General features: G+C 44.2%; 2 protein-coding genes across 7 annotated transcripts in view; one reads left to right on the forward strand and one right to left on the reverse strand.

Annotated features, from left to right (window-relative positions):
- Window positions 1-16001, forward strand: part of BMX (BMX non-receptor tyrosine kinase) — a 50572-nt gene extending 34571 nt beyond the window's left edge. For 3 of the 4 annotated variants that reach the window (XM_039233955.1, XM_039233957.1, XM_039233956.1), the window contains 7 exons: window positions 916-990; window positions 1730-1901; window positions 4844-5060; window positions 5917-5981; window positions 7894-8012; window positions 10904-11061; window positions 15546-16001. In XM_039233955.1, coding sequence (XP_039089886.1) covers window positions 916-990; window positions 1730-1901; window positions 4844-5060; window positions 5917-5981; window positions 7894-8012; window positions 10904-11061; window positions 15546-15620 — 881 coding nt within the window. In that variant the 3' untranslated portion in view covers window positions 15621-16001. Of the gene's footprint in view, window positions 1-915; window positions 991-1729; window positions 1902-4843; window positions 5061-5916; window positions 5982-7893; window positions 8013-10360; window positions 10538-10903; window positions 11062-15545 lie in introns of those variants that run through there. The other variant, XR_005528685.1, reaches the window with a different exon arrangement.
- A 3125-nt stretch (window positions 16002-19126) lies between these two features.
- Window positions 19127-23342, reverse strand: part of ACE2 (angiotensin converting enzyme 2) — a 41149-nt gene continuing 36933 nt past the window's right edge. For all 3 annotated transcript variants that reach the window (XM_039233932.1, XM_039233931.1, XM_039233933.1), the window contains 2 exons: window positions 22580-22774; window positions 19127-20086 (listed from right to left, as the gene is read on the reverse strand). In XM_039233932.1, the coding sequence (XP_039089863.1) occupies window positions 19978-20086; window positions 22580-22774 (304 nt within the window). In that variant the 3' untranslated portion in view covers window positions 19127-19977. The remainder of the gene's footprint in view (window positions 20087-22579; window positions 22775-23342) is intronic.

A 23342-nucleotide genomic window follows, 5' to 3' on the forward strand; every position in this document is an offset into this window, starting at 1 on the left:
TTTGCCAATTAAAGGCCCAGGACTTAAAACATTCGGACACCACTCATATAAAAAGTCAATAAATATAGGGGCGCCTGGGTGGCTCAGTCAGTTAAGCATCTGACTTCGGCTCAGGTCATGATCTCACATTTTGTGGGTTCGAGCCCTGCGTCGGGCTCTGGGCTGACAGCTCAGAGCCTGGAGCCTGCTTCAGATTCTGTGTCTCCTTCTCTCTTTGCCCCTCCCCCACTCATGCTGTCTCTCAAAAATAAATAAACATTGAAAAAATATTTTTTTAATAAAAAAATATATAGAAAGAGGAAGGAGAGAAAAAGGACATGTGTGACAGTTCCCAAGACTTGTAAAATATCACACATTTAAGTAAGAAACATTTTTTTGAATGAGTTCTTTCAAAACACTGTAAATACTATGATTATTTTAACCCAGCATTATCGTTACTTGATGTAAGCAATTCAAATGACTTGACCATTTAATGCAACTTAGTAATAGGTTCCATTTTTAAAAATCAAGTGGTTTGCTCTTTATTTTGTGCCCTTCTATACCGCTTGGAGTTTTTTAACCAAATATATATGCCATGTGTATCTGTATTTAAATATAAGACTATAAAAGGCAGAATAAAAATGGGAAATTTGTTAAATGGATGATTCCATCAAGCAACCAATTCTATGGGATTTTTTAGAATTGCCTAAAGTTGTTTTACTCGTTTAATCTTTGCTTTTACATTGAGCTAATTAGTCAAGTCAAGCCAATCATCCAATACAGGGTGAATATGGTCAGAATGGAGCCACCTGTCTCTGTCACGACATTCCGAACTCGGTGCTTTTCCAGCTACTCTGGAGAGAGCGCAGGCAGAGGTGTGAACCGGTGCGATGTGGTGTGATGTGGTGTGATGACACGGTGCTGATTCCATTGCAGGCATGATCACACGACTCCGCCACCCTGTGTCGACCAAGGCCAACAAGGTCCCCAGCTCCGTGTCCTTGGGAAATGGTATGGATACCCACTTGAGCTCTTAAACTCCCTTTTCCACAATTTCTGGTTAAAAAAATTATATATGTATTCACTAAAAAAAAAAGAGAGAAGACTGGAAGAAGGTCCCGTTCAGGTTATGCCAGGGAGGGCTTCAGCTCTAATATGTTTGATCATTTTCCTTAAAAACAAACAAACCAACCAACCAACCACCTTTTCTGTACTCGGAAACCCTGTAACCCCCTCAGCCTTACCAAACAGACTGTCCAATGTGTCTTCTGCTTAGACTCAATTGTCAGCTCTCGAGCCTCATCGCCCGTCCCTTCTTCCAGGATTCTGGGCCTGCGCAGGGGAGCCAGTGTTCAACCTTGTGTATTTAGGAAAAGGACATCCACCCAGATCACAGTTTCGTTTGCCTTATAAGAAAATGTAGTGATTTTTTTTTTTAAACCAAGTTAAGAGCTCCGAGCACGTTTGACACCAGGTGTTTCCAAGATGCCTCCAGTTGGCAAAGTGTCCTAAGCCTTTTTGTCAATAACTGTAGCTGCTCCGTGAATGGTATTGTCCTGGTGGCATCAGATGTGGCCATAAAACCACATTGCTAAGGGGTTTGTTTTTTTTAAGTGATCAACTTAAAGGGCCTTACTGTCTTCATGTTGTCAATGTGAAACTCGCTGGAAAAGAAATCACTTACTTGGGAAGCTGTCAGCCCCAAAGCCTTCTATTTTCATCCTCAAGAGTGTCTGTCTTGCTTTGCTAGGAATATGGGAACTGAAAAGAGAAGAGATTACCCTCCTGAAGGAACTAGGAAGTGGTCAGTTTGGAGTGGTCCATCTGGGCAAATGGAAGGGACAGTATGACGTTGCCATTAAGATGATCAAGGAGGGCTCCATGTCAGAAGATGAATTCTTCCAGGAGGCCCAGACCATGATGTAAGTTCATTCTGAGGAATGGCAGTTTGGCCCTTATGGTGGGAGAACATTCATGCTGACAGGTCTGTCCCTAACATTCACAAGGCCTCAAGCAAGACTCCACATATCATAGGTATATTTAGAAGTTATACATCAAGCTGACACACCGTTAAATGAAATCACTTCTACGCTCCTTTGACAAGTATACCTTCATAACAACCTGAGAGGCCATATTCAAGTTTAGTATTCTCAAGACTCTTTAGAGAAACTAGCCCCTGGTCCATATCACCTCTCCCAACTCTACCCTTCTCCTTTCTCTTCCCACCTCCAGCTCTGTCCACCGCAGTGTACTCAGTACTCACGTGTAGACGTAGCATTCAGTACATCCAAGCTTCCTCTGTGTCTCCCACAAACAACTATCCATCAGCTAATGATGTTGGTTAGGGACAGGCACACCAATAGCATGGTTCCCTCTTAGGGGGACTGGCCCAGGAAGAGTCTCCACAGGTCCTGGAAGAGGCCTCAGGACGGGGGATTCCAGAGTCTTCATACTCAATGGTGATCAAGAAACAGGGAAGCATGGTTCTGCGTAGGCAAATTTCTTTGGCTCTTTAGCCTCCTCATCCTTCGGGGAGGGGCGTGGTGGGATGAGGAACAGGATGGGGCCCTGTAAAGCACATGTCCAAGGGTAGCAGCCTCGAGTTGGACTAAGGCAATACCGAAAACTAATGGCCTACAGGCAATATGCTTTTCCTTTCTGGCACCTTCAATACAGTCTGACAAAAGTCCTTTCCCACCCTACTTGTCTCTTCATCTGTTAAATGAAGATACTCTTTCCAATGAGCCTTGGCTCCCAAAACAGTGCAGATGTGTTCTTTTTCTCTCTGAACTCGCTTTCTCCCCCCCCCTTCTCTCTCTTATCAATGTAAATACAAAGAGTTATTTTAATGATTCTATCTCTTCTTGTAAACATGGTGAATCAGACTTTGAACCAGCCATCCCGGCTTGTCGAGACATTCCTGCTTCAGCACCAAAAGCCCCATGATCCAGGACACTCCTCAGACCCAGGCAGGCTGGGACCGCTGGTCATCCTACCTTTAGGGGACCAATCAACACAAACAATGCCACAGCAGGATTTTGGTCAAGGATAGTTGATATCACAAATCCTGGCCTGGTTTTTAATGACACTTTTAAAAATTTTAATTTAAACACTTGTATGGTGGTTACAGGCATTTCTCCGAGCGCTTTATAAACCTGACTATTTTCAATCCGCATGAGAAGCCTAGGACGGATGTACCATTGTTATCTTTGTTTTCTAGGAAACTGACGCACAGAAAGGTTACATAATGCGCCCAAGGTCACCAAGCTAGTAAAAGTGACAAGGCAGAGATGCAAACCCAGGCAGACATTCCAGAGTCCATTTCCTTAGTCATTCTTTCATGAAGAGCAAAGGCCGGGAGAGTCAGCACAGTCACTTTGACCACAACTGCAGGCTGGTTTGGAAGCAGAGGTACTACGCGAACACAGGCCTCCGCCTAGGGCTGGCTTCACGGGCACGGCGCCTGCGAGTCTCGGTCCTTTTGTAGGACAGAAAAATCTGGCAGAAACGTCCTTAGGCTCATGGTGTAACCCCTGTGTCATGGTATAAATTTAAAATATATGTCTTTGCAGTTGGAGGGCTGGTAATCACACAGAATCATAAAGAGCCATTAACAAATCACCTGATCATAAAGAATGAGGTCAAACTGTATCCTGAGGGGAAAATGTTACATCCCAGATGCGATGGTAATTGAGGCCTATCGTGTGGGCAGTATCAGTCGACATGGTGTTCCCATCACGTGCCCCATGGTCAGTGACTGAATTTGCTCAAGGAATAGCTATTATCGGGTGATGGACTTTTGCCCCAACACTAGCCTTCCCTTTGAAGGAAGCAATACGGAGCTCCATGCCATTCTCTAAAATAGCTGAAAGAGGCATCTCCGAGCTCATGACCTTGAATAATCTCCTAAGGCACGACCCTATAGTTACACTAAGAAGGAAGAAAATAAGGGGCGCCTGGGTGGCTTAGTCGGTTAAGCGTCCGACTTTCGCTTAGGTCATGATCTCGCGGTTCGTGGGTTCGAGCCCCGCGTCGGGCTCTGTGCTGACTGCCAGCTCAGAGCCTGGAGCCTGTTTCAGTCTGTGACTCCCTCTCTCTCTGACCCTCCCCTGCTCCGCTGTCTCTCTCTCTCTCTCTCCTATAAATAAATAAAANAAATAGGGGCGCCTGAGTGGCTCAGTCGGTTGAGTTTCCAACTTCAGCTCAGGTCATGCTCTCACGGTTCGTGAATTCGAGCCCCGTGTCTGGCTCTGTGCTGACAGCCCAGAGCCTGGAGCCTGCTTCGGATTTTCTCTCCCTCTCTCTCTCTGCCCGTCCCCCACTCACTGTCTGTCTGTCTCTCTGTCAAAAATAAACAGACATAAAAACAGAAGGAAGTAACTATTTAATAAATGCTCATTCATTTTAAAATTCTAAAACCGACATGTTAGATTTAGATTTACTTTACACATCAGACCATTAAGGAATCAGCCCATAAACTGATCAATTTCATGGACAAGCGGACGAACACCGTGACACATGGCCTTCCAGAAGTGCTGGGTCATGTAGTTACTGTTCCCTAAACTGATTACTGAAAGATAATGTACTGATACTAGAAAATGAATTCTTTAGAAAAGAAAGAAAAAAACCATGCCTAATCTCACTTCCCTAACCTGGCACCTGTTTTCCTTTCTGCCACACCCTTCGTCTTCTGCTATGACAGGAGGTGGCTTTTTTTTCTTGGACTTCAAAACTCTCTTTCTCTGTTCGAGTAGAAGTGGAGACATTAAAACAAGCAAAAGCCTGAGAGTGACTCTTTTTCAGGACATCTGGAAAATGGAGTGTGGAAATTCAGCACTGACCTTTGAAAATCTGTCATTTCCAGGAAACTCAGCCATCCCAAGCTGGTGAAATTCTACGGAGTGTGTTCAAAGAGATACCCTATATACATAGTGACTGAATATATAACCAATGGCTGCCTGCTTAATTACCTGAAGAGTCATGGGAAAGGACTTGAAACCTCTCAGCTCCTAGAAATGTGCTATGATGTGTGTGAGGGCATGGCCTTCCTGGAGAGCCACCAATTCATACACAGGGACTTGGTAAGCAAAGCCACCAGACGCTCAGAGAAACAAAGCGATCCACGGTCCCCCACGATGGGGCCACTGGGAAGGGCGACAAGGAGGGGCCTCTCCACGTTTACTTTGCTCACTCGTGACTTGCTCAAGCACATGACACTTTTGTAGTAAAAGCCACAGTTTCTAAATAAGAGATTGGCAGCACTGAAAGAGTGAACGAAGCCATCAGGATTTATGTAGCTGTGAGGTAGCGTGGAGGAAAATGGATACAAAGGAAAGAGTTTGGTCAATTTAGTGTTTCTTGGAACCCATTCAATCCAAGTTGACCTTCACTCCAGGAAGGGCTCAGTGCTAACGCAGTCAGTTAGGACCATAACTGAGAAATACCACAGCAGAAGGAAATGAAATCTGTGTGTGTCTTTGGGTCAGGGTGGGTGGGGGGAACGTTTTGCTTGGTAGGCACGGGTATTTACCATTAGAGATCTGCGTGTTCTGAACGGCGAACTGGCCGTGCACCTAGGCGAGCACAGTATTCATGCCTTCGGAGCACCTGTTAAGGCAGGGTACCGCCGAGGTGGAAAAGGAACCCCCAGAAATAATTTTTCCCTTCTTGCTGACAAGCTGAGGCTCTGTGTTTAACATGTGACACCTTTCATGCTGTTTGACAAGGATGGCTGCTTGCATGAAAATACTTAGGGGCACACGTTTTCGTTTTGAAAAACTGCAAAGGAAAAAAAGACAGCTTCTCCACATTCGGGGTTTTGATGGCCGATCTCAGATGGGGTGAGAACTCCGCCAAGAGAAGGAAACTGTTGGATTCTGAGATCGGGAGGTTCTTGGCCACTTGTAACTCTTTGGTAATTTTGTGTTTCCTCCCAAGGCGGCTCGGAACTGCTTGGTAGACAGTGATCTCTCCGTGAAAGTGTCTGACTTTGGGATGACGAGGTAAGCCAGAACCAAAGAGGCAAGCGATGAAAGAGGGGTCTCCATTCACACCTAAATGCCATCAGAATTGAAGGCATTGAGGAGATACAGAACGTGCTCTGAAGCGGGGCATTAGAAGCCTGGATCTCCCCAGACTGCCTCTGACCACCCTATGAAAAAAGCCAAAACGGTGGAACAGACTGCGACGGCCACCAACAAAAAGCCTGGCCAGGGAACACCAAATGCAGCAGATACCCAAGGAAATTCAACACCAAATCCTCGGGTCCCTGATTACCCTCCAAACTATATTTTATTCCTTAATAATTTATCAGAAGAAACGAATGAGATGATGTTATCCATGCTGTTTAATCAGTTTCCTGGTTTCAGGGAAGTATGATTGATGCCTGGGAGGCATGACATTGCTTTTGTTGAATTTGAGAATGACGGACGTGCTGGAGCCGCCAGGGATGCTTTACAGGGATTTAAGGTCACGCCTTCCCACGAAATGAAGATCACCTATGCCAAGAAATAACATAGGGGATAGTGGTCTTTCAAGGACTTGGTGTTATTTATAGTGTTTGTTTTGATAACATTGGGTCAGCCCATTTTAATAGTTGGGGGTGAGGGGGAGTGAAAGTGAAATTTTCGTGAACAATTTAAAAAAATCACTGGTCTTTGTTTAGCCTTAGTGAACTATGAAACACGAAGGCCTTCATTTTGTACAATAAACTATGATTTGTACTCTAAAAAAACAAGAGTACACTTATCCTGATGAGCCCTGAGTGCTGTAGGGAGCTGTTAAATCACTATACCGTACACCTGAAACTATGTAACACTGCATGTTAACTACAGTGGAATTTTTAAAAATTTTAATGGAATTATATTATACATACCTGCTTTTGCATGTACCCATTTTCCATGGGCATTTTTTAACTTTTGGTAAATATAGGGCTATCTTGTTGTTTACATGGCTGTATACTGGTTTAGTGCATTAATGTATCATATTTTTAAAGATTATTTATTTTTGGGGGGGGAGAGAGAGAGAGAGAGAGAGAGAGAATGAGTGGGGGTGGGGTAGGGAGAGAGGGATAGAGAGAGAGTCCCAAGTAGGCTCCACGCTCTCAGTGCAGACACGGGGCTCAAACTCACGAACCGTGAGATCATGACCTGAGCCGAAATCAAGAGTCAGATGCTTAGCCGACTGAGCCCCCCAGGTGCCCCTGGGCCATATCATATTTAATTGCTCTTCAATGTGTGGACATTGAGGATGTTTCTATTTTTATCACTAGTATATAGTGCATAGCCTTGAATATATATTTTTATGGTCTTGATATCTCCAAAGGATATTATCATTCATCATTGTTTATAACAGGAGATTAGAAGCAATTTGCAAGGTTAAACCATACGATGTTAATCCATAAGAGGCAATACTATTCAGTCATCAAATATATCCCAGAAGAAAATGTGACCACGTAGGGAAGATATTGCTGATATGCTGTTAAAGGACAAAGCAAACTGCAGTATGACAGAAACCCAATTTTGTTCAAATATATAGAACAAAAGATTGGAAAATGCAAGCAAAAATGTATCTTGAATGGAAGATTTACAGTATCTTTGGGGTGAGATTCTGAGTAATTTCATGCTTACGTTTCTGTGTTTTCCTATACTTGGCAAATGTTTTGCATTCTGATTTTGGTATCTGCTAAGTTAGATATAATTTTTTAAAGCTTCCAAGTCATAAGCAGCCTTTAGCTAAGTTACACATTGAAAGGAAGAAAAAGATCTAGAAAACCGAGGCATTCCACTGAGACTGTGAGGGCTCTGTGACCTTTATCAGCCCGTACTGTCACAGAGGCCATGGCAGCCCACAGGGTTCTTCTCATTTTGCACGGCCCAGGGACTTAAGGTCTGTGTTGATTTTTTTCCCCCACAGGTATGTTCTGGATGACCAGTACGTCAGCTCCGTAGGAACAAAATTTCCGGTCAAGTGGTCAGCCCCAGAGGTGTTCCACTACTTCAAATACAGCAGCAAGTCAGACGTGTGGGCATTCGGTAAGCGGGTGGCCACGCGGGCCCCAGCCCCATTTCGTAAGCTGGCTTCCACAACAGGAAACCGCAAGCGCAGCAACATCCATTTTTAGCAAAAAGGCCTGAGCTTGCGAAATCACCTGTATGGCCTGAGATAAGCAAGAGATCCAAGACCTTTTGCCTTGGGGCAGGGGCAGGGCGTCTGCCCCGAGTCGAGTTGTAGAAAAATCTCCACCCTGCTAGCACCTTTGTACCAAACCATGGGAGATAAAAGCTCTTCCAGTGACGATTTCTAACAGTCCTTAAAGAGGAATCATTGAAAACTAAAACCGGGTTGGCATGGAGTCCAAAATTGAAGGGCTTCAAATACACTCATCGACTTTCCCCGTGAAAGCGGCAAGGACGGCCACTCCTTTCTGACTTGACCTGCTCTTTGGGCATGCGCAGGGCAAACGCCAACCACAGCTCAGTGCTTTCTTTGGCCCTTGCTAATTTCAACTAGTGTCCTTGTTAAAATTCATCCTTAGGTCGAGGGTCATCCTTAGGTCGAGGACCAAATCTGGCGGCCTGTTTCTGTAAATGAAGTTTTACAGGAGCAAGCCATGCATGTCCCGTCCTGGATCGTCTCTGGCTTTGTACTGCGACAGCAGAGCGGTGCGGCTGTCATACCTGTTGCATGACCTCCAAAGTTTAAATACTTGCTATGGGACCCTACACAGAAAAGACCTGCTGACTCTTATTTTAGTAAAAGATCTCTACTGAAATTTACTAAAGGTAATTAGAAAACAGAAACAGTTCTTAAGATGTGATTTGGTAGATTTCTGAGATCTTTCCACATTGCCAGGAATGTCAGGCCTGTTTACAATCACTGTCAGGTGGGCCCAGGATAAATAATCCAAGCGATCATAAAGTTATGGGTGTATTAAATGCAACTGAGCCCCATTTCATGTCTGTTTGAGTCCATAAGCGTAATTTGCCTTTTTATAGGACTTCCAAAAGACCGCATGAATAACAAAATTTCGTTAGCCGTTTATTTTTTTAGGTGGCGCAAATTTTTAAAATAACTATTACTTTTGTAAACAGAGTATCATTCACTTAAAAAAATAATCTGACGTACACAGAAAAAAAGAAAAACCACAAAGATGGCGTTGTGGTGGCTACTTGATATCCTTTGGGGCCAATTACCTTGTGAAAATAAGTGTCAATCTCCTTGTGTCCATATGCCTTATGAAAGATACTTTTATTATTTGTTTTAATGTTTTATTTATTTCTAGGGGAGAGAGAGAGAGAGAGACAGCGTGAGCAGGGGAGGGTCAGAGAGAGAGGGAGTCACAGACTGAAACAGGCTCCAGGCTCTGAGCTGGCAGTCAGCACAGAGCCCGACGCGGGGCTCGAACCCACGAACCGCGAGATCATGACCTAAGCGAAAGTCGGACGCTTAACCGACTAAGCCACCCAGGCGCCCCAAGATACTTTTAAAAATCAGTATCCTTACTCAATAGTTATAGCTTGTTTGTGGCCCAAAAACTGCATTACCCTGCTAATGACTCACTCTATGGACTACGAGTTGGCCCCAGATATTTTCTGGCTGTTTCCAAAAACGAAATCCTTTCTTAAGTAATTTGTCTCCAATGAGGACGTTCTAAATGAACCAGTACTTCCGAAAGCAATTCTCAAAGAAGGGGTCCCACAGATATTTAAAGCAATGGTGTTATTTTGGGGATAAGTGGCTAGCCTTCCAAAGACAGAACTGTGAAGGGCTGTACACTTTTGGATGGTTGCTATAGAAGGCTATTTTCAAAAATACAGCCACGGCAACTTGTGCTATTGCCTTATTGTAAATATTTTACATAAAGTCCATAGCCCTAAAAGTCAAAGAAATTTTGTAGTACTTTAGTTACGGTTCTAGAATAATTTTCGTCCTTTTTACGTATTTTGGGCTTGCCAAAGTTTTGAAGCTAGCTGGCCGTTGAAATTCTCTGGTTTGATCAGGATGACAGCACACTGGCCACCACTTAGAGAGCTTTTAAAGCGTCCTGGTGCACTTCATGTGCTCTGCACTTTTTATCCTATTTCATGCTCATAGCAACTCTGTGATGTGCAAATATCCACGTGCTGTAGACAGGGAACCTGATCTGAGGATGGGTAAGAAACCTGTCCGGCCTATGAATGGCAGAACTGAGCCTCAAAGGCCACATCTGACAGACCCAACTGCCACCATCGACCACCATGACCAGAACCCGGTTTTTTAATCTGGAGTCTGCAATGCCCTTGGATGGGCTTCAGCACACTGTGAACACCCAAAAACTGAACACAAAAATGCCGTGCAGTCGCCTTCCGAAGAGAGAACCAATGGTTTTTTTTTTAATCAGATTCTTAAAAGGCCACCTGACCCACAAAATCTTAGGAACCACCAAGGCAAAAAAGAGCAATTCTGTCCAGTTTTATCTGTGAATTTCCATGGGAAGGTAATTTGTGCAGTGAGATTGTTGCACATAACTGCCAAGGCAGAGAGAAAGAAAGGGCGAGGACTTCAATCACGCCTTCAGGTTGGAGCGGGGTGATAGGAGTGGGGGTGGTGTCACGGTGAGGGGTGGACAAGGAGGCCCCAGCCACCTCCCTGAAGTAGTCCCAGATCCCAGCTTAAGGAACTCCTGCTGCAGCCGCCCTTGCCATTGACCTGTTTACCGGCAAGAACAAGCGCCCGGGGCTCAGGGAGCCAGGAGAAGGGGCCCCGGGCTCCAGAAGTGATGGCACAGTCGCACCCTCCATACCCTGTCCTGTTTCCCAGGGATCCCTCGCTCTGACCCGTGGCCTTCCTGACCCGGGGTGTGAAGCCTGTTTGGCAAACTCTGTACCTTCTGACATCAGCTCTCTTTCCTTTTCGTCTGCTGGTCGCCCTTCGTGCGCTGCAGGGATCCTGATGTGGGAAGTGTTCAGCCTGGGGAAGCAGCCCTACGACTTGTACGACAACTCCCAGGTGGTTGTGAAGGTCTCCCAGGGCCACAGACTCTACCGCCCCCAACTGGCGTCAGACACCGTCTACCAGGTCATGTACAGCTGCTGGCACGAGGCAAGTGCACCGCGTGGGGGAGGAGGAAGGCGTGTCGGGTGCCCCCGGAGCGGCTGCCTGGGACGCCACGGGGCGAAGCATTTTTGAGGGAAAACACCTGCCGCAGAGCGGGTGCGACGGCCCTGGGCCCCTTCCCACAAGTGTTTGTAATTTAAAACGAGCAACGCAGGTGCCAACAATTTGACAACTTCTAGCCAGCACTGTTCTAAGAACTTCGTAAACATGAACTCATCTATTCATCACGCAACACGCTATGAAGGAGGCACTACCACGTCCAAACCTACGAGAAGAGGAAATGGAGCCCCAGAGAGGTTATGCGACTTGGTCGAGGTCACATAGCTAGCAAGAGGCAGGCCAGCTAGTGTCAGAGTCCCTGTTCTTAACCACAACACTGTGGGGTCTCTCCTCGAGTAGAAAACATGAGAACATGTGGTCATGTGTAGCAAACACACAACGGACACCATTCCATCCTCTCTTCCCGTGCCTCCCACATACAGACTAGAAGCATTCCATGCAGTTAGGGAATAAGAGTATCGTTTGCGGGAAACAGGAGCTGAAACGGCAGGAGATGGATTCACAAAGCACCTACTATGTCCATAGGACTAAGGGGGGGGGGTGGATGTTAAGGAAGTGCGAGGCTCCATCTCTGTCCTCATTGAACTCAGGCTTTCCACACACACATACGCATGCGCTCTCTCTCTCTCTCTCTCTCTCTCTCACACACACACACACACACACACACACACACACACACACACTATAGAACTGAAAACACCAAGCAGATTATAATTATACGTGCAAAATACAAACATAGGCAAGTGCAGAAAGAGGTCAAAGGAGAGGGAGACCCGCTTCCTGGAGGCATCGTTATCTGAGCCGAGTCAGGAAACCTCGGCAGAGTCCATAGCTAGGTGAGTAGAGACGCTGTCACAGGGTGTCCAGGTGAGACCTGCAGAAGCAAAGGTGAGGTGGTCCCAAGGCCATGGCGTGCCCGGCTGTACCTAGTGTTGGAAGGGCTGGGGGTTCGTTGGAAGAATAGGTCTGAGTCAGATCCTGCAGACTGAACAGCAGGGAGAGGAGGGTGAGTTTTGCTTTTTATAGGCAATGGAGAGCCATTGAAGACTTTGAAGAGTGCATAATAATAGGGGACTTTTAAGAGCATTAATCTAAAAATAGCTCATAGTCATTATATGGTACTGCCTCATTGACCGAGAGAAATAATACTACATTTGTGTATTCATTCGTTCATTTATTCACCTATTTACTGGTGAAAAGGCAGACTGGTGTCATGGTTAAGCATGTGGACTCTGGAGCCGGAATGTCTGGGTTGAATACTAGCTGTGTGACCTTGTATAAGCCTCCTGCCATCTCTGTGCTTCACCATAAAATAGCACTTAACTCCTAGGATTATTGCGTGGATTGGATGAGTTAATGCTGTCAAGTCCTTAGAGCAGTGCCTGGTACACAGTAAGTACTCTGTGTGTTGGCTGTTGTGTATTTACAGAGCCCCTGTGCACCAACCACTATACTTGGTGCCAGGAATAAATTGCCCCACACGACTTACAGAGTTCCTCATTTCTCGCGTTGGGAAGAGTTGCTGACAGTATTGGGTACTAATATTGTATCATTTAGCCTAACATTCTCTCCTGGAAGGTGGGCGCTTCCTCTTTTCCCACCCTATAGCACTTGGAATAAAGCTGTCCCATCCACCCCACCTCAGCCCCAACGGAGTGTCTTTAGTGCTGAGAGCCTCAGGCAGCGCTAGAGGGTCAGATGGGGTCAGGATTGAGCTAGAGACCTGTCACTGTTCCCCAACCAGGCTGCCTTACTGCTGTCACCTATCAGATGGGTGAGAGGAGCAGACAGGGTTTTGAGTTGGCGTCCCGAACCCGCCTGGCCCCCCCCCCCCCCAGCTCCTGGGAATATGGCCACACCACTGGATGGACAGGGGGGCCTGGGTAGCGGCAAACCGCCTTCTTTCCCCAGTTGGTCCATGAAAGTGTAAATTGCGGCAGAGTCCGTGGAGAGGGGTTTGCACTGAGTCAATTTCTAGTTGAAGGTTCTGCATATAGTGACCGCTTTGTACATTTTGGTCCTCAACTTTTTAAATATTTTATTTCAGAGTTTTTAGAAGAACGCTCACAATTTTCATTAGATCCCAATTTATCTTTTCCATATTTCTTTGCACAACAATGAGCATGTACGTGTGTGTGAACACATACTTTCTTATAAGGAGCAAATTCCCTCCGCAGGTGTTACCCCTCTATCCATGTGTGTGTTTTCCCACCATCTCGCCAACACAGACCATTCTGGATTTCTGCCAATCTGACAGATGAGAAATGGCATTTAGTGCAGCTTTTATCTGTACATCTTTCATTACAAGGGAGGTATATTTTTAAGGGCATTGGTGTATCTTTCTGAGAATTATATGTCATATCTTTTCCCTTTGCTCTATCAAGTGTTTTGTTTCTCTCATCTCAATTTTAAAGACCCCTTTATAAATGAAAGCGGTAAGTACTTCATCTGTGATAGTTGTAAATATTTCCTCCCACGTTGTCACTTATCTTTGGATTTAATTTATGGTGGGTTTTGCCACGCAAACTTATTTGTTAAATATAGTTAATCGAATCAGCATTTGCTTTTATTGCTTCTGGAAACTGAGGTAAAGTCCTATAGGTCTCCCCACACCCCAGTCCTAATGGCATTCACTCAGATTTTCCTCTAGTACTTTTATGGTTTCATTTTTTTACATTTAGATCTCTGGTCTAGTTGGTGTTTGTTACGGTGTACGGTACAGAGAATGGCCCCAAAGATCTCATTTTCGAAATGACTGCCGGCTTGCTGCACCCCATTTATTACAAGGCCATGTCATCCCAGGGATAAGACCATCTAACGGTGTCCAAATATCCCCTAACATAGGAAATTTCCATGTGTATTTGGGGTTATTTGGGGACTTTCTCTTCTGTTCTCCGGTCTCTAGTAACCTGCTAGCACTGCATTGTTTTAATTTATACAGACATTAAAATGCGCTTTACTCCTAGGTAGGCTAGCGCTCTGTCATGGCTAGTCTTTTTAAATACCTTTCTTGGGGCACCCGGGTGGCTCAGTTGGTTGGGCGTCCGACTTCAGCTCAGGTCATGATCTCACGGTTCGTGGGTTCGAGCCCCTCGTCGGGCTCTGTGCTGACAGCTAGCTTAGAGCCTGGAGCCTGTTTCAGATTCTGTGTCTCCCTCTCTCTCTGACCCTCCCCTGCTCACGCTGCCTCTCTCTTCCTCTCTCCCTCTCTCTCAGAAATAAATAAAACATTAAAAAATAAATAAATACCTTTCCTAGCTATTTTTGCATACAGTTTTTAAATTTCGCTTAATTAATTTTTTTAAATTTTAATTTCAGTGTAGCTACCGCACAGTGTCATGTTAGTTTCAGGTGTTCTTTTTCCATACTTTAAAACTCTATGAACTAGAGAATTCATTTGTTCAGCTTGAAACAAGCTAGTTCATATTTTGGAGGAGATGGCATTCAGTTTATATTTTAACTAGGGGAATTTCACATCTCTGTGATATCGGTTTGTCCTCTTCAAGAGCCAGCAACGTTTTTCTATGTGCTCAAGTCCACATTTGTGTTTTTCAGCAGCGTTTAAAGTTTTCCTCATGGGGGGGTACATTTTTGTTTGTATTTTATTTTGGTATTGTTGCTATTGTAAGTGGAGTGTTCTCTTCCATTGCGTCTTCTGGCTGGTTCTTGTCCAGATACATGAAGGCTACTGATTTTGTATATTAATTTGCATCCTGTTCTTCTGACTTCCTTTCACTTGAGTTGGTTCTAGGATTGATTCTCTTGGATTTTCCAGGCACACAACCGTATCTTATGCAAATGAAGATAGTTTTACTGTTTCTTTTCTAATACTTAGGGCTCTCGTTATTTTGTCTTTAGTAGAAATGTCCATCGTGTTTCCACACTTAAAAAGTCACTAGCTTTATGGGGCGCCTGGGTGGCTGAGTCGATAAGTGTCTGACTTTGGCTCAGGTCATGATCTCACATTTTGTAAGTTCGAGCCCCGCTTCAGGCTCTGAGCTGTCAGCACAGTCTGGAGCCTGTTTCGGATTCTGTGTCTCCCTCTCGCTCTCTGCTCTCTCCCCTCCCCTCCCCCCACTCACGTTCTGTCTCTCTCTCCCTCTCAAAAATAATTAAAATAAACATTAAAAAAAAGTCACTAGCTTTGGGACTGAGATATACATATCTTATATATATTAATGTTCATTTGCTTATTTTGAGACAGAGAGACAGAATCCCAAGCAGGCCCCGTGCTGTCAGTGCAGAGCCCGATGCCAGGCTTGATCTCACAAACCGTGAGACCATGACCTGAACTGAAATAAATCAAGAGTCGGACGCTTAACTGACTGAGTCACCCAGGTGCCCCTTATATATTTTATTTTTAATCATAATTTTTATAAACTAAGCCATTGGGTTTTTCTTTTATTTAGCTTCCAGAAAAGCGCCCCACATTTCAGCAACTCCTATCTTCCATTGAACCACTGCGGGAAAAAGACAAGCCCTGAAGAAGAAATCGGGAGACCTGATGAGAATGAATGTAAACGCTGGCCAACATTTTCATTCTTTTTAAGGAAAGTAGCAAGGCACAGACAATGTAATTCAGCTAGTTGTTCTTAATAGTCTTCTGTGTGCTGTTTGTTATATTATCTAGAAATGAACAAGGTAAAAAGCCAAAAGGCTTCCTTGAAATTTAGGTCAAATTAGTAATTTGTGTATGCTGCTCTTGATATTACACTTCCCAGCCTGTAGCCGAAGCACATCTTCTGATTGTGATATAGAGTGCGTACCATGTGTAAAGATGGAACGGAATTGACAAGTTCTTTGTTGGATATTTGTTCTTTTCCTTATATTGTCACTATCATAATTAAATATGTTACTAATGAGTACCAAAATGTGGACATGTGCCTTCATGTTCCAATGGTGTCAAACTTTCGCACGACATCCAGAATGCCCTAGCGGACCTCCTTATGTGGTGGGCCATCACGAGGTGGTCCAGAATCCAACCCAAATGACCCAACTCTCATCTGATTTCCAGATTAGAACGATGACTCTTTGTCTCATGTCTAAATGCCATGCAGATATAACACTCATGTCTAAATGCCATGCAGATATAAAACTAAACTAATGTTATTCAAGAATACATTAAATATTCCATGAAGATCACATTTTAAAAGATGCTAAGGTAAATATGATGCCTTTTTCCTTAACTTTCTTCCTTATTATTTTGATTCTGTGTAAGCATGGTTTTATTTCTAGAATGGATTGTTGCTTTCTAATCATTTTAAATCCTTAGATTTGGGGCTCTGGGGCTTCTGGCTAGTTTGGTAACTGAAATGTCTATTTCAGTCTCCTATCTTGACACAAAGAGACAGAAATACTATTTCAGTCTCTCATGGGCAATTGCCAAAAGGTACTTCTGCTTTAAAACTATTCTGGGGGTGGCGGGCACTTGGTTGGCTCAGTTGGTTAAGCGTCCGACTCTTGATTTTGGCTCAGGTCATGATCTCCTCATGGTTCATGAGTTCAAGCCCTGCATCAGGCTCTTCGCTGACAGCATGGAGCCTGCTGGGGATTCTGTCTCCCCCCCTTCTCTCTGCCCGTCACCCGCTTGCTCTCTCTCTCTCTCTCAAAATAAATAGAAGTAAACAGATAAATAAATAAAACTATTCCTGGGAATCCCCTCCTTCATGGCTTACTGCTGAACCCACAGGTTTTCATCTCTCTTGAACTACTTCACTGTCTTTTCTGTAACGTCAAGGAGGGAAAGAGAAAAGTTATGTGGAGGCACAATTACAATGAAAAGACACCTCATTACACCCCGCTGCTACTCCCCGGATGTACACTCACCATGTCCCTTAAGAGACACTCATATTCTTTCTCATCCCACTGACTCCATCACCTCCCAGGTCTTTCCAATGATCCCTCTTGGTTGTTTCTTCACATGTAAATGCTGCTTCCTGTATTTTCAGAAGAACTGACTTTTGATAGCCACTTTCTACCATTTTACAGAGGTGCACAAAGCTCAATTTATAATGAGATGGAACTTTAAAAATAACCGCTAGGGCATTTATACATTCAGTGAACATTTCTTTAACAAGGACCGTGTGGCATGTCCTGTCCTACCCAAGGGAAAAGAAGGAACAAGTAACACAACCCGTGTTCCTCAACGGGCCCTCTTGAAGGCTGTTTTCCCTTCTTCTCCTTATGTTTATGTATTTGGTTTTTTAAAAACAATCCTTTGAATGGAAAAAGATAGTTGCAAATGACATATCAGATAAAAAGCTAGTATCCAAAATCTGTAAGGAACTCACCAAACTCCACCCCCAAAAAACAAACAACCCAGTGAAGAAATGGGCAGAAGACATGAACAGACACTTCACCAAAGAGGAGATCCAGATGGCCAACAGACACATGAAACGATGCTCAGCATCCCTCCTCATCAGGGAAATACTGATCAAAACCACACTGAGATACCACCTCACAACGGTCAGAGTGCCTAAAATGAGGAAATCAGAGGACTCTAGATGGTGGCGAGGATGTGGAGAAACGGGCCCCCTCCTACACTGGTGGTGGGAATGTAAGCTGGTGCAGCCCCTCTGGAAAACAGTGTGGAGGTTCCTCAGGAAACCAACAATAGAACTCCCCTATGGCCCAGCAATAGCACTGCTAGGAATTTACCCAAGGGACACAGGAGTGCTGGTGCATAGGGGCACATGGACCCCAATGTTCATAGCAGCACTCTCAACAATAGCCAAACCATGGAAAGAGCCTAAGTGTCCACCAACGGACGACGAATGGATCAAGAAAATGTGGTATATTTATACAATGGAACACTACATGGCAATGAGAAAGAATGACATGTGGCCATGTGTAGCAACATGGATGGACCTTGAGGGTGTTATGCTGAGCGAAATAAGTCAGGCAGAGAAGGACAAATATCATATGTTTGCACGTATAGGAGGATAAAGAGGAACTTAACTGAGGAACAAGGGGGAGAAGAAGGAGGGAAATGGTGGGGGAAAGAGAGAGAGGCAAACCATGAGAGACTCTTGAATGCCAAGAACAAACTGAGAGCTGATGGGAGTGGGGTAGAGGGGAAAGGGGGTGATGGGCATGGAGGAGGGCACTTGTGGGGATGAGCACTGGGTGTTATATGGAAACCAACTTGACAATAAACTATTAAAAAAATAATAGTATGTATGTTACAAAACATTGAATACACAATAAAATATAATTGACAAAAAATTTTTTAAAAATAAAAATAAAAACAATCTTTTTATAACAAAAGTAATATACGCTAATTGCAAAAATTCAAACAATACAGAATTGTCTACTATGAAAAGAGCCAAAGCCTTGCTCAGAAGCCTGGCTCCAAAAAGCAAGTCAAGCAAGATTTGAAGACAGAGGTTTATAAGAAAGTAAGCCCAGCGATGCTAGAAGGGGTCAACTAGGGGAACAATATCTATACCCCAGAAAACATGCATCATTTTGAAAATGCTATTTAACCACATTTGGTGGTGATAGCTAGCATTTATTGTTGTTGTTTTAAACCAGGGCACTGCCTACATGCTCTTGGAAGTGAAGAGAAGGTCATCCTCCCTAGACCTGGCTCACAGATCCACCGTGACCGTTATCTCCATAGACTTTATTAAGTGAGAAATTCCTCTAACATTATGCTGGTCACCACAGGCAGTGAGTTGATGGGTAGAGGTTAGATATTTTAATCTATTTTGAATCAGTCTTCAGGTATGTAGTGGAGGCTGTGCTCAGAATGGGTCTGGGTTCTGAGACAAAGAAAAGGGGTATCAGGCTTGGTTCCTAATCTGATGGTGTAAACCATCTTAACACACCTCCTTCTAGACTGATCTGATAGCTGGTTTGTACAATAAAGCAATTTAAGAAATCGGGGAACATTCCAAGACATTTGAGAGGTCAAGTCTTCCCAGGGAGTCAGACGGCAACTTTGTCCATGGAAATGAAACGCAGACAGAATCCAAAGGAGCCCAGCACATACGGACATGTCAGACCACACGGTGTGGATCTAGTATTTATTGATTGTCTGCTTTGTGCTCAGTACTACTCAGACATTGTGGGTGAATACAAGATTTAAGAGATTGGGTACCCACTTCAGAGGATGACATTCACCTGAGATTTCTAGTCGCTCCACAGAGAACAACAGAAGTGAATTTCTGTCGGGTGTGCTCTGGGGGGTTCCTGAAGGCCCTTGGAGCTAGTTTTCTCTTGCCAGGGAGATGAGCAAGCCTCTTGGAAGTAAGAAGGCCACATCTGTAAACAGCTTTCTAGATCCTTCTCTTCTTTAGACATGTCATCCCAAAGAACGCGTGGTCCAGTCCAATCATCACTGTGGGCTAATCACTACGGTACTGAGATTAACTTAATGTGAAAAGAGTGTGTCATCCTTTATACTTGAAATAAAGTGAACAGTGTGTGTCATTTCCAATCCCCCGCTCCGCCAGTTGGCAGACACTGTCCCGAAAAGTGATCCATCCAGATTCCATACAAGGCCCTAACACTTGCTCCCCCCAAACAGCCCATTTTTCTCTTTCAATTCCAGCCATACAACAGACATTTCCACACCCCTTACCCCCAAACAGCTGCTGAGGCCAAGGACCCATTTTCTCTATTACTCTCAAATATAAACAGAAGTCAAATCCCGAGGCAGACATAAGTACGGAAAGCAAGTGAAGATGCCCTCTCTTCAGGCATGTCTTCTTGGGACAGCTCTTCCTGAGCAGAGCCATGGTTTTGATATTTAATGACATCTTTATAATCTCATATTGTCAGTGCTGTAAAATTAACATTTACATACAATAAAATCACCTCAAGAGGAAAGAGATCTTCCTAAAACGCAGTCTGAGCATCATCAACATGTTGGAACCCTGGATTGTTTTCTCCTTTACTCAAGTCCACAGAGGCATAAGGATTCTCTTCACTTCCTGCTTGAGTTTTCCTGTTAAATAAAGCAAAGTCACCTTAGTATAGTGATGTTGGAGTGACACTGTCTCCTGTGGACCCCACTGGGTCCAGGCAGCTCTGACACTTGAGTGTCAAATGGCTTGTTGGTGAATTGGTTTACAGCTCCTGGTGGGCTGTAAACACCTAGAGAGCACTAGATTCATTCCCTTTGCACCCTGATTGGTTGGCATGATGGCTGGCAGAGCATGGCAGACCACCTAGGGCACATACTCTGCAGTCAGAGAGAGTGGGCCTCTGTACCCAGTTTGCCTATGTGGCAAATGACGGCGAGCATACAAAGTCAACGAGATAGTGCTAGCCCAGCGCCCACAGTACCCGGCATACAGTCCTCAACAAATAGGAACCATTATTATTTTTTTTTTTTACAAAGTGGTTGTTTAGCCAATTGCCTCATTTTAAATAGCTTCTCTACTAAATTATCAACTTCCGGGGCTCCTGGGTGGCTCAGTTGGTTAAGCGGCCAACTTCAGCTCAGGTCATGATCTCGAAGTTTGTGACTTCGAGCCCCGCATCGATCTCTGTGCTGACAGCTCAGAGCCTGATGCCTGCTTCAGATTCTGTATCTTCCTCGCTCTCTGCCCCTTCCCTGCTTGTGCTCTGTCTTTCTCAAAAAAAAATGAATAAAAACGTTAAAAAAAATTAAAGTATCAACTTACAAAGTGTAGAACAGCCCTATGGCCCAGCAAACAGCTTTGGAAACTGGGTGTATGTCCCGATGTGTTACTGACTAACCGTGTACATTTGAATTACTTGGTCTCTCTGAATCCCAGTTTGATACGTACACGAAGATAATTAGATAATTACATATTTACATCCTACATTTGCCCAGAATATTAATGCATGAAGAGTACTGAGCAGGGTAACCAGCCCTATTTTTCGGGATACCTTCTATTAACACAGCATGTGGCATGAAGGAGGTTCCCCAAATAACTGATGTAATGAATTAACTTTGGAATAGCATCTCATGTGCAAAGTAAGAATGCTTCTCAAACCATAATGTGCATAGAAATCACCTGGGGGGAGGTCTTACTAAAAATGCATATATCTATCTATACGATGGAATACTACATGGCAATGAGAAAGAATGACATCTGGCCATGTGTAGCAACATGGATGGAACTTGAGGGTGTTATGCTGAGCGAAATAAGTCAGGCAGAGAAGGACAGATACCATATGTTTGCACATATAGGAGGATTAGGAGGAACTTAACGGAGGACCATGGGGGAGAAGAAGGGGAAAAATAGTGGGGGAGAGGGAGGGAGGCAAACCATGAGAGACACTTGAATGCTGAGAACAAACTGAGGGCTAATGGGGGTGGGGGGAGGGTAAGGGGGGTGATGGGCATGGAAGAGGGCGCTTGTGGGGATGAGCACTGGGTGTTATGTGGAAACCAACTTGACAAACTATTAAAAAAAAAAAAAGAAGGGCACTTGCTGTGATGGGCATTGGGTGTTGTATGGAAGTGTTGAATCACTACATTGTAGACCTGAAACTATTATCACTTTGTATGTTAACTAACAAGAACTTAAATAAAAACTTAAAAAAGAGGAAAAAATGCAGATTCTCTCCAACAACAGGTCTCCTAGAAACCAACAATTGTCCTTGGCTTTGGGGAAGGGAACCTGAAGGCAAAGGGTGACAGGAAGATTCTGTGTATCCTTCCACATTTCAGAAATTCTAACCATATGAATGTATTCTATTTGATGGTTAATTTTTTTTAACTGAAGCTATTTTAGGGAACTAAATTCTCCATGGAGAAGAATTGAGCAAAACAGACCAATGCACGTAAAAATTCCATCATGAGCATGTTTAAGCAGCCTGAAGTGTGCACAGTTTTCTTAGGTGCTATAAAGTATTATTAACCTTAATTACATAAGCCCAATGAAAGTGATTTCTCAACAACAGAAAAAAACATCTAGTGGCAGAACAAGACTATAAATTGGGCCTTTAACGGTTTGAATCCCCAGTGAACTTGGATCTTCAACTCAGGAACAAATTAGAGGGTGTGTGGCCCATGGACGAAGGGATTAAAGGGCGGGAGTCTGAAGTACGTCTCAGAGCTCATTTGTGAATGATTTCACCATTCAAACCATCACTGAACCACAATCTGAGGTCGCTTCTAGACCAAGGAAGACTAGGAGTGAATAATTCCCTGAGCCTGCCCAGCCCCGCTGAGTTTGCAGGGCCGCTTGGCAGGGGGGAAACAAGGTTGTGACCAGGCTGGGGGTTACCAGCACATGATTAGGAAACCCCAGGCTGAACATCATCTGCATGATGGTGCTTGCTCGGAAGGCCAAGTGGCGATGAAATCTGGTAAATTTCTAGGGGATGCATCAGAATATTTAGGTGCAAAATGGTCCAAGTAAGCAACTGGCTTGTACCATCTACCACTTACTGTGCATTTTCCCATTAGTTTTCCCTAAACCTTTCTGTTTTAAGATAGGTAGGTCTAGGAAAGGTCACTTACTTCCTTCGATTTCTGATCCCGGAGACGATGAGCAGGACAATGCCAACCACTACCATGCCCATCACCACTCCAAAAACAATCAGCCATATGGTGACAGGTGGCTGGTAAGGGGGTGACAGTGTTGGCTGAATACCCAAAAACTCCAGGCTGTTGTCATCCAGGCGGAAAGCATCATTGATACGGCTCCGGGACATCCTATTCCCAAAAGCAAACACTTAGGCAAAACAGAATTGTAATTATTCACTTCTTATATCATTGTTCCCAAAAGGATTTGATAAGAATGTACACTTAAAAGAGTGATGGAATCAAAGTGGATAACCAGGTCCAACGACAGATAAGGGATCTGGCTATCGATCCTGCACCTCTCCTATCTCGCAGCCTAGATTAGGTCTGGCAACAGCTTCCTTGGAGAATTGGGTTGTGAGTGTGGAAATGTGCAACTGGCCGGCATTTGCTGATTTCTGACTGCTGTGTTGTAAAGGCAAAGTCAGCATATTCGGCAAGAATTTCCCTCCTATCAGAGTATGTCTACAATGACTTTATATCAAATAATGGAAAAGGACAATTGGGTACATCTCTTCTACAAATCAATCAGGTCCTATACCCAAGGCTCGAGCGTTGTGTTTGCCAAATTTAGAGTACTGACCTTTGGAGACAGGGGAGGAACACAGGAAAGGGGCCTTTGCCAATTTCTCCAGCACTGGGATGGGATATGGCTATATTTTCACTTATAGCATGAAAAAGGATGAAGATTATTTTAAAA

Source organism: Hyaena hyaena, unplaced genomic scaffold, assembly GCF_003009895.1.
Source record: "Hyaena hyaena isolate Hyena2069 unplaced genomic scaffold, ASM300989v1 scaffold_80, whole genome shotgun sequence".
Lineage (NCBI taxonomy): Eukaryota > Metazoa > Chordata > Mammalia > Carnivora > Hyaenidae > Hyaena > Hyaena hyaena.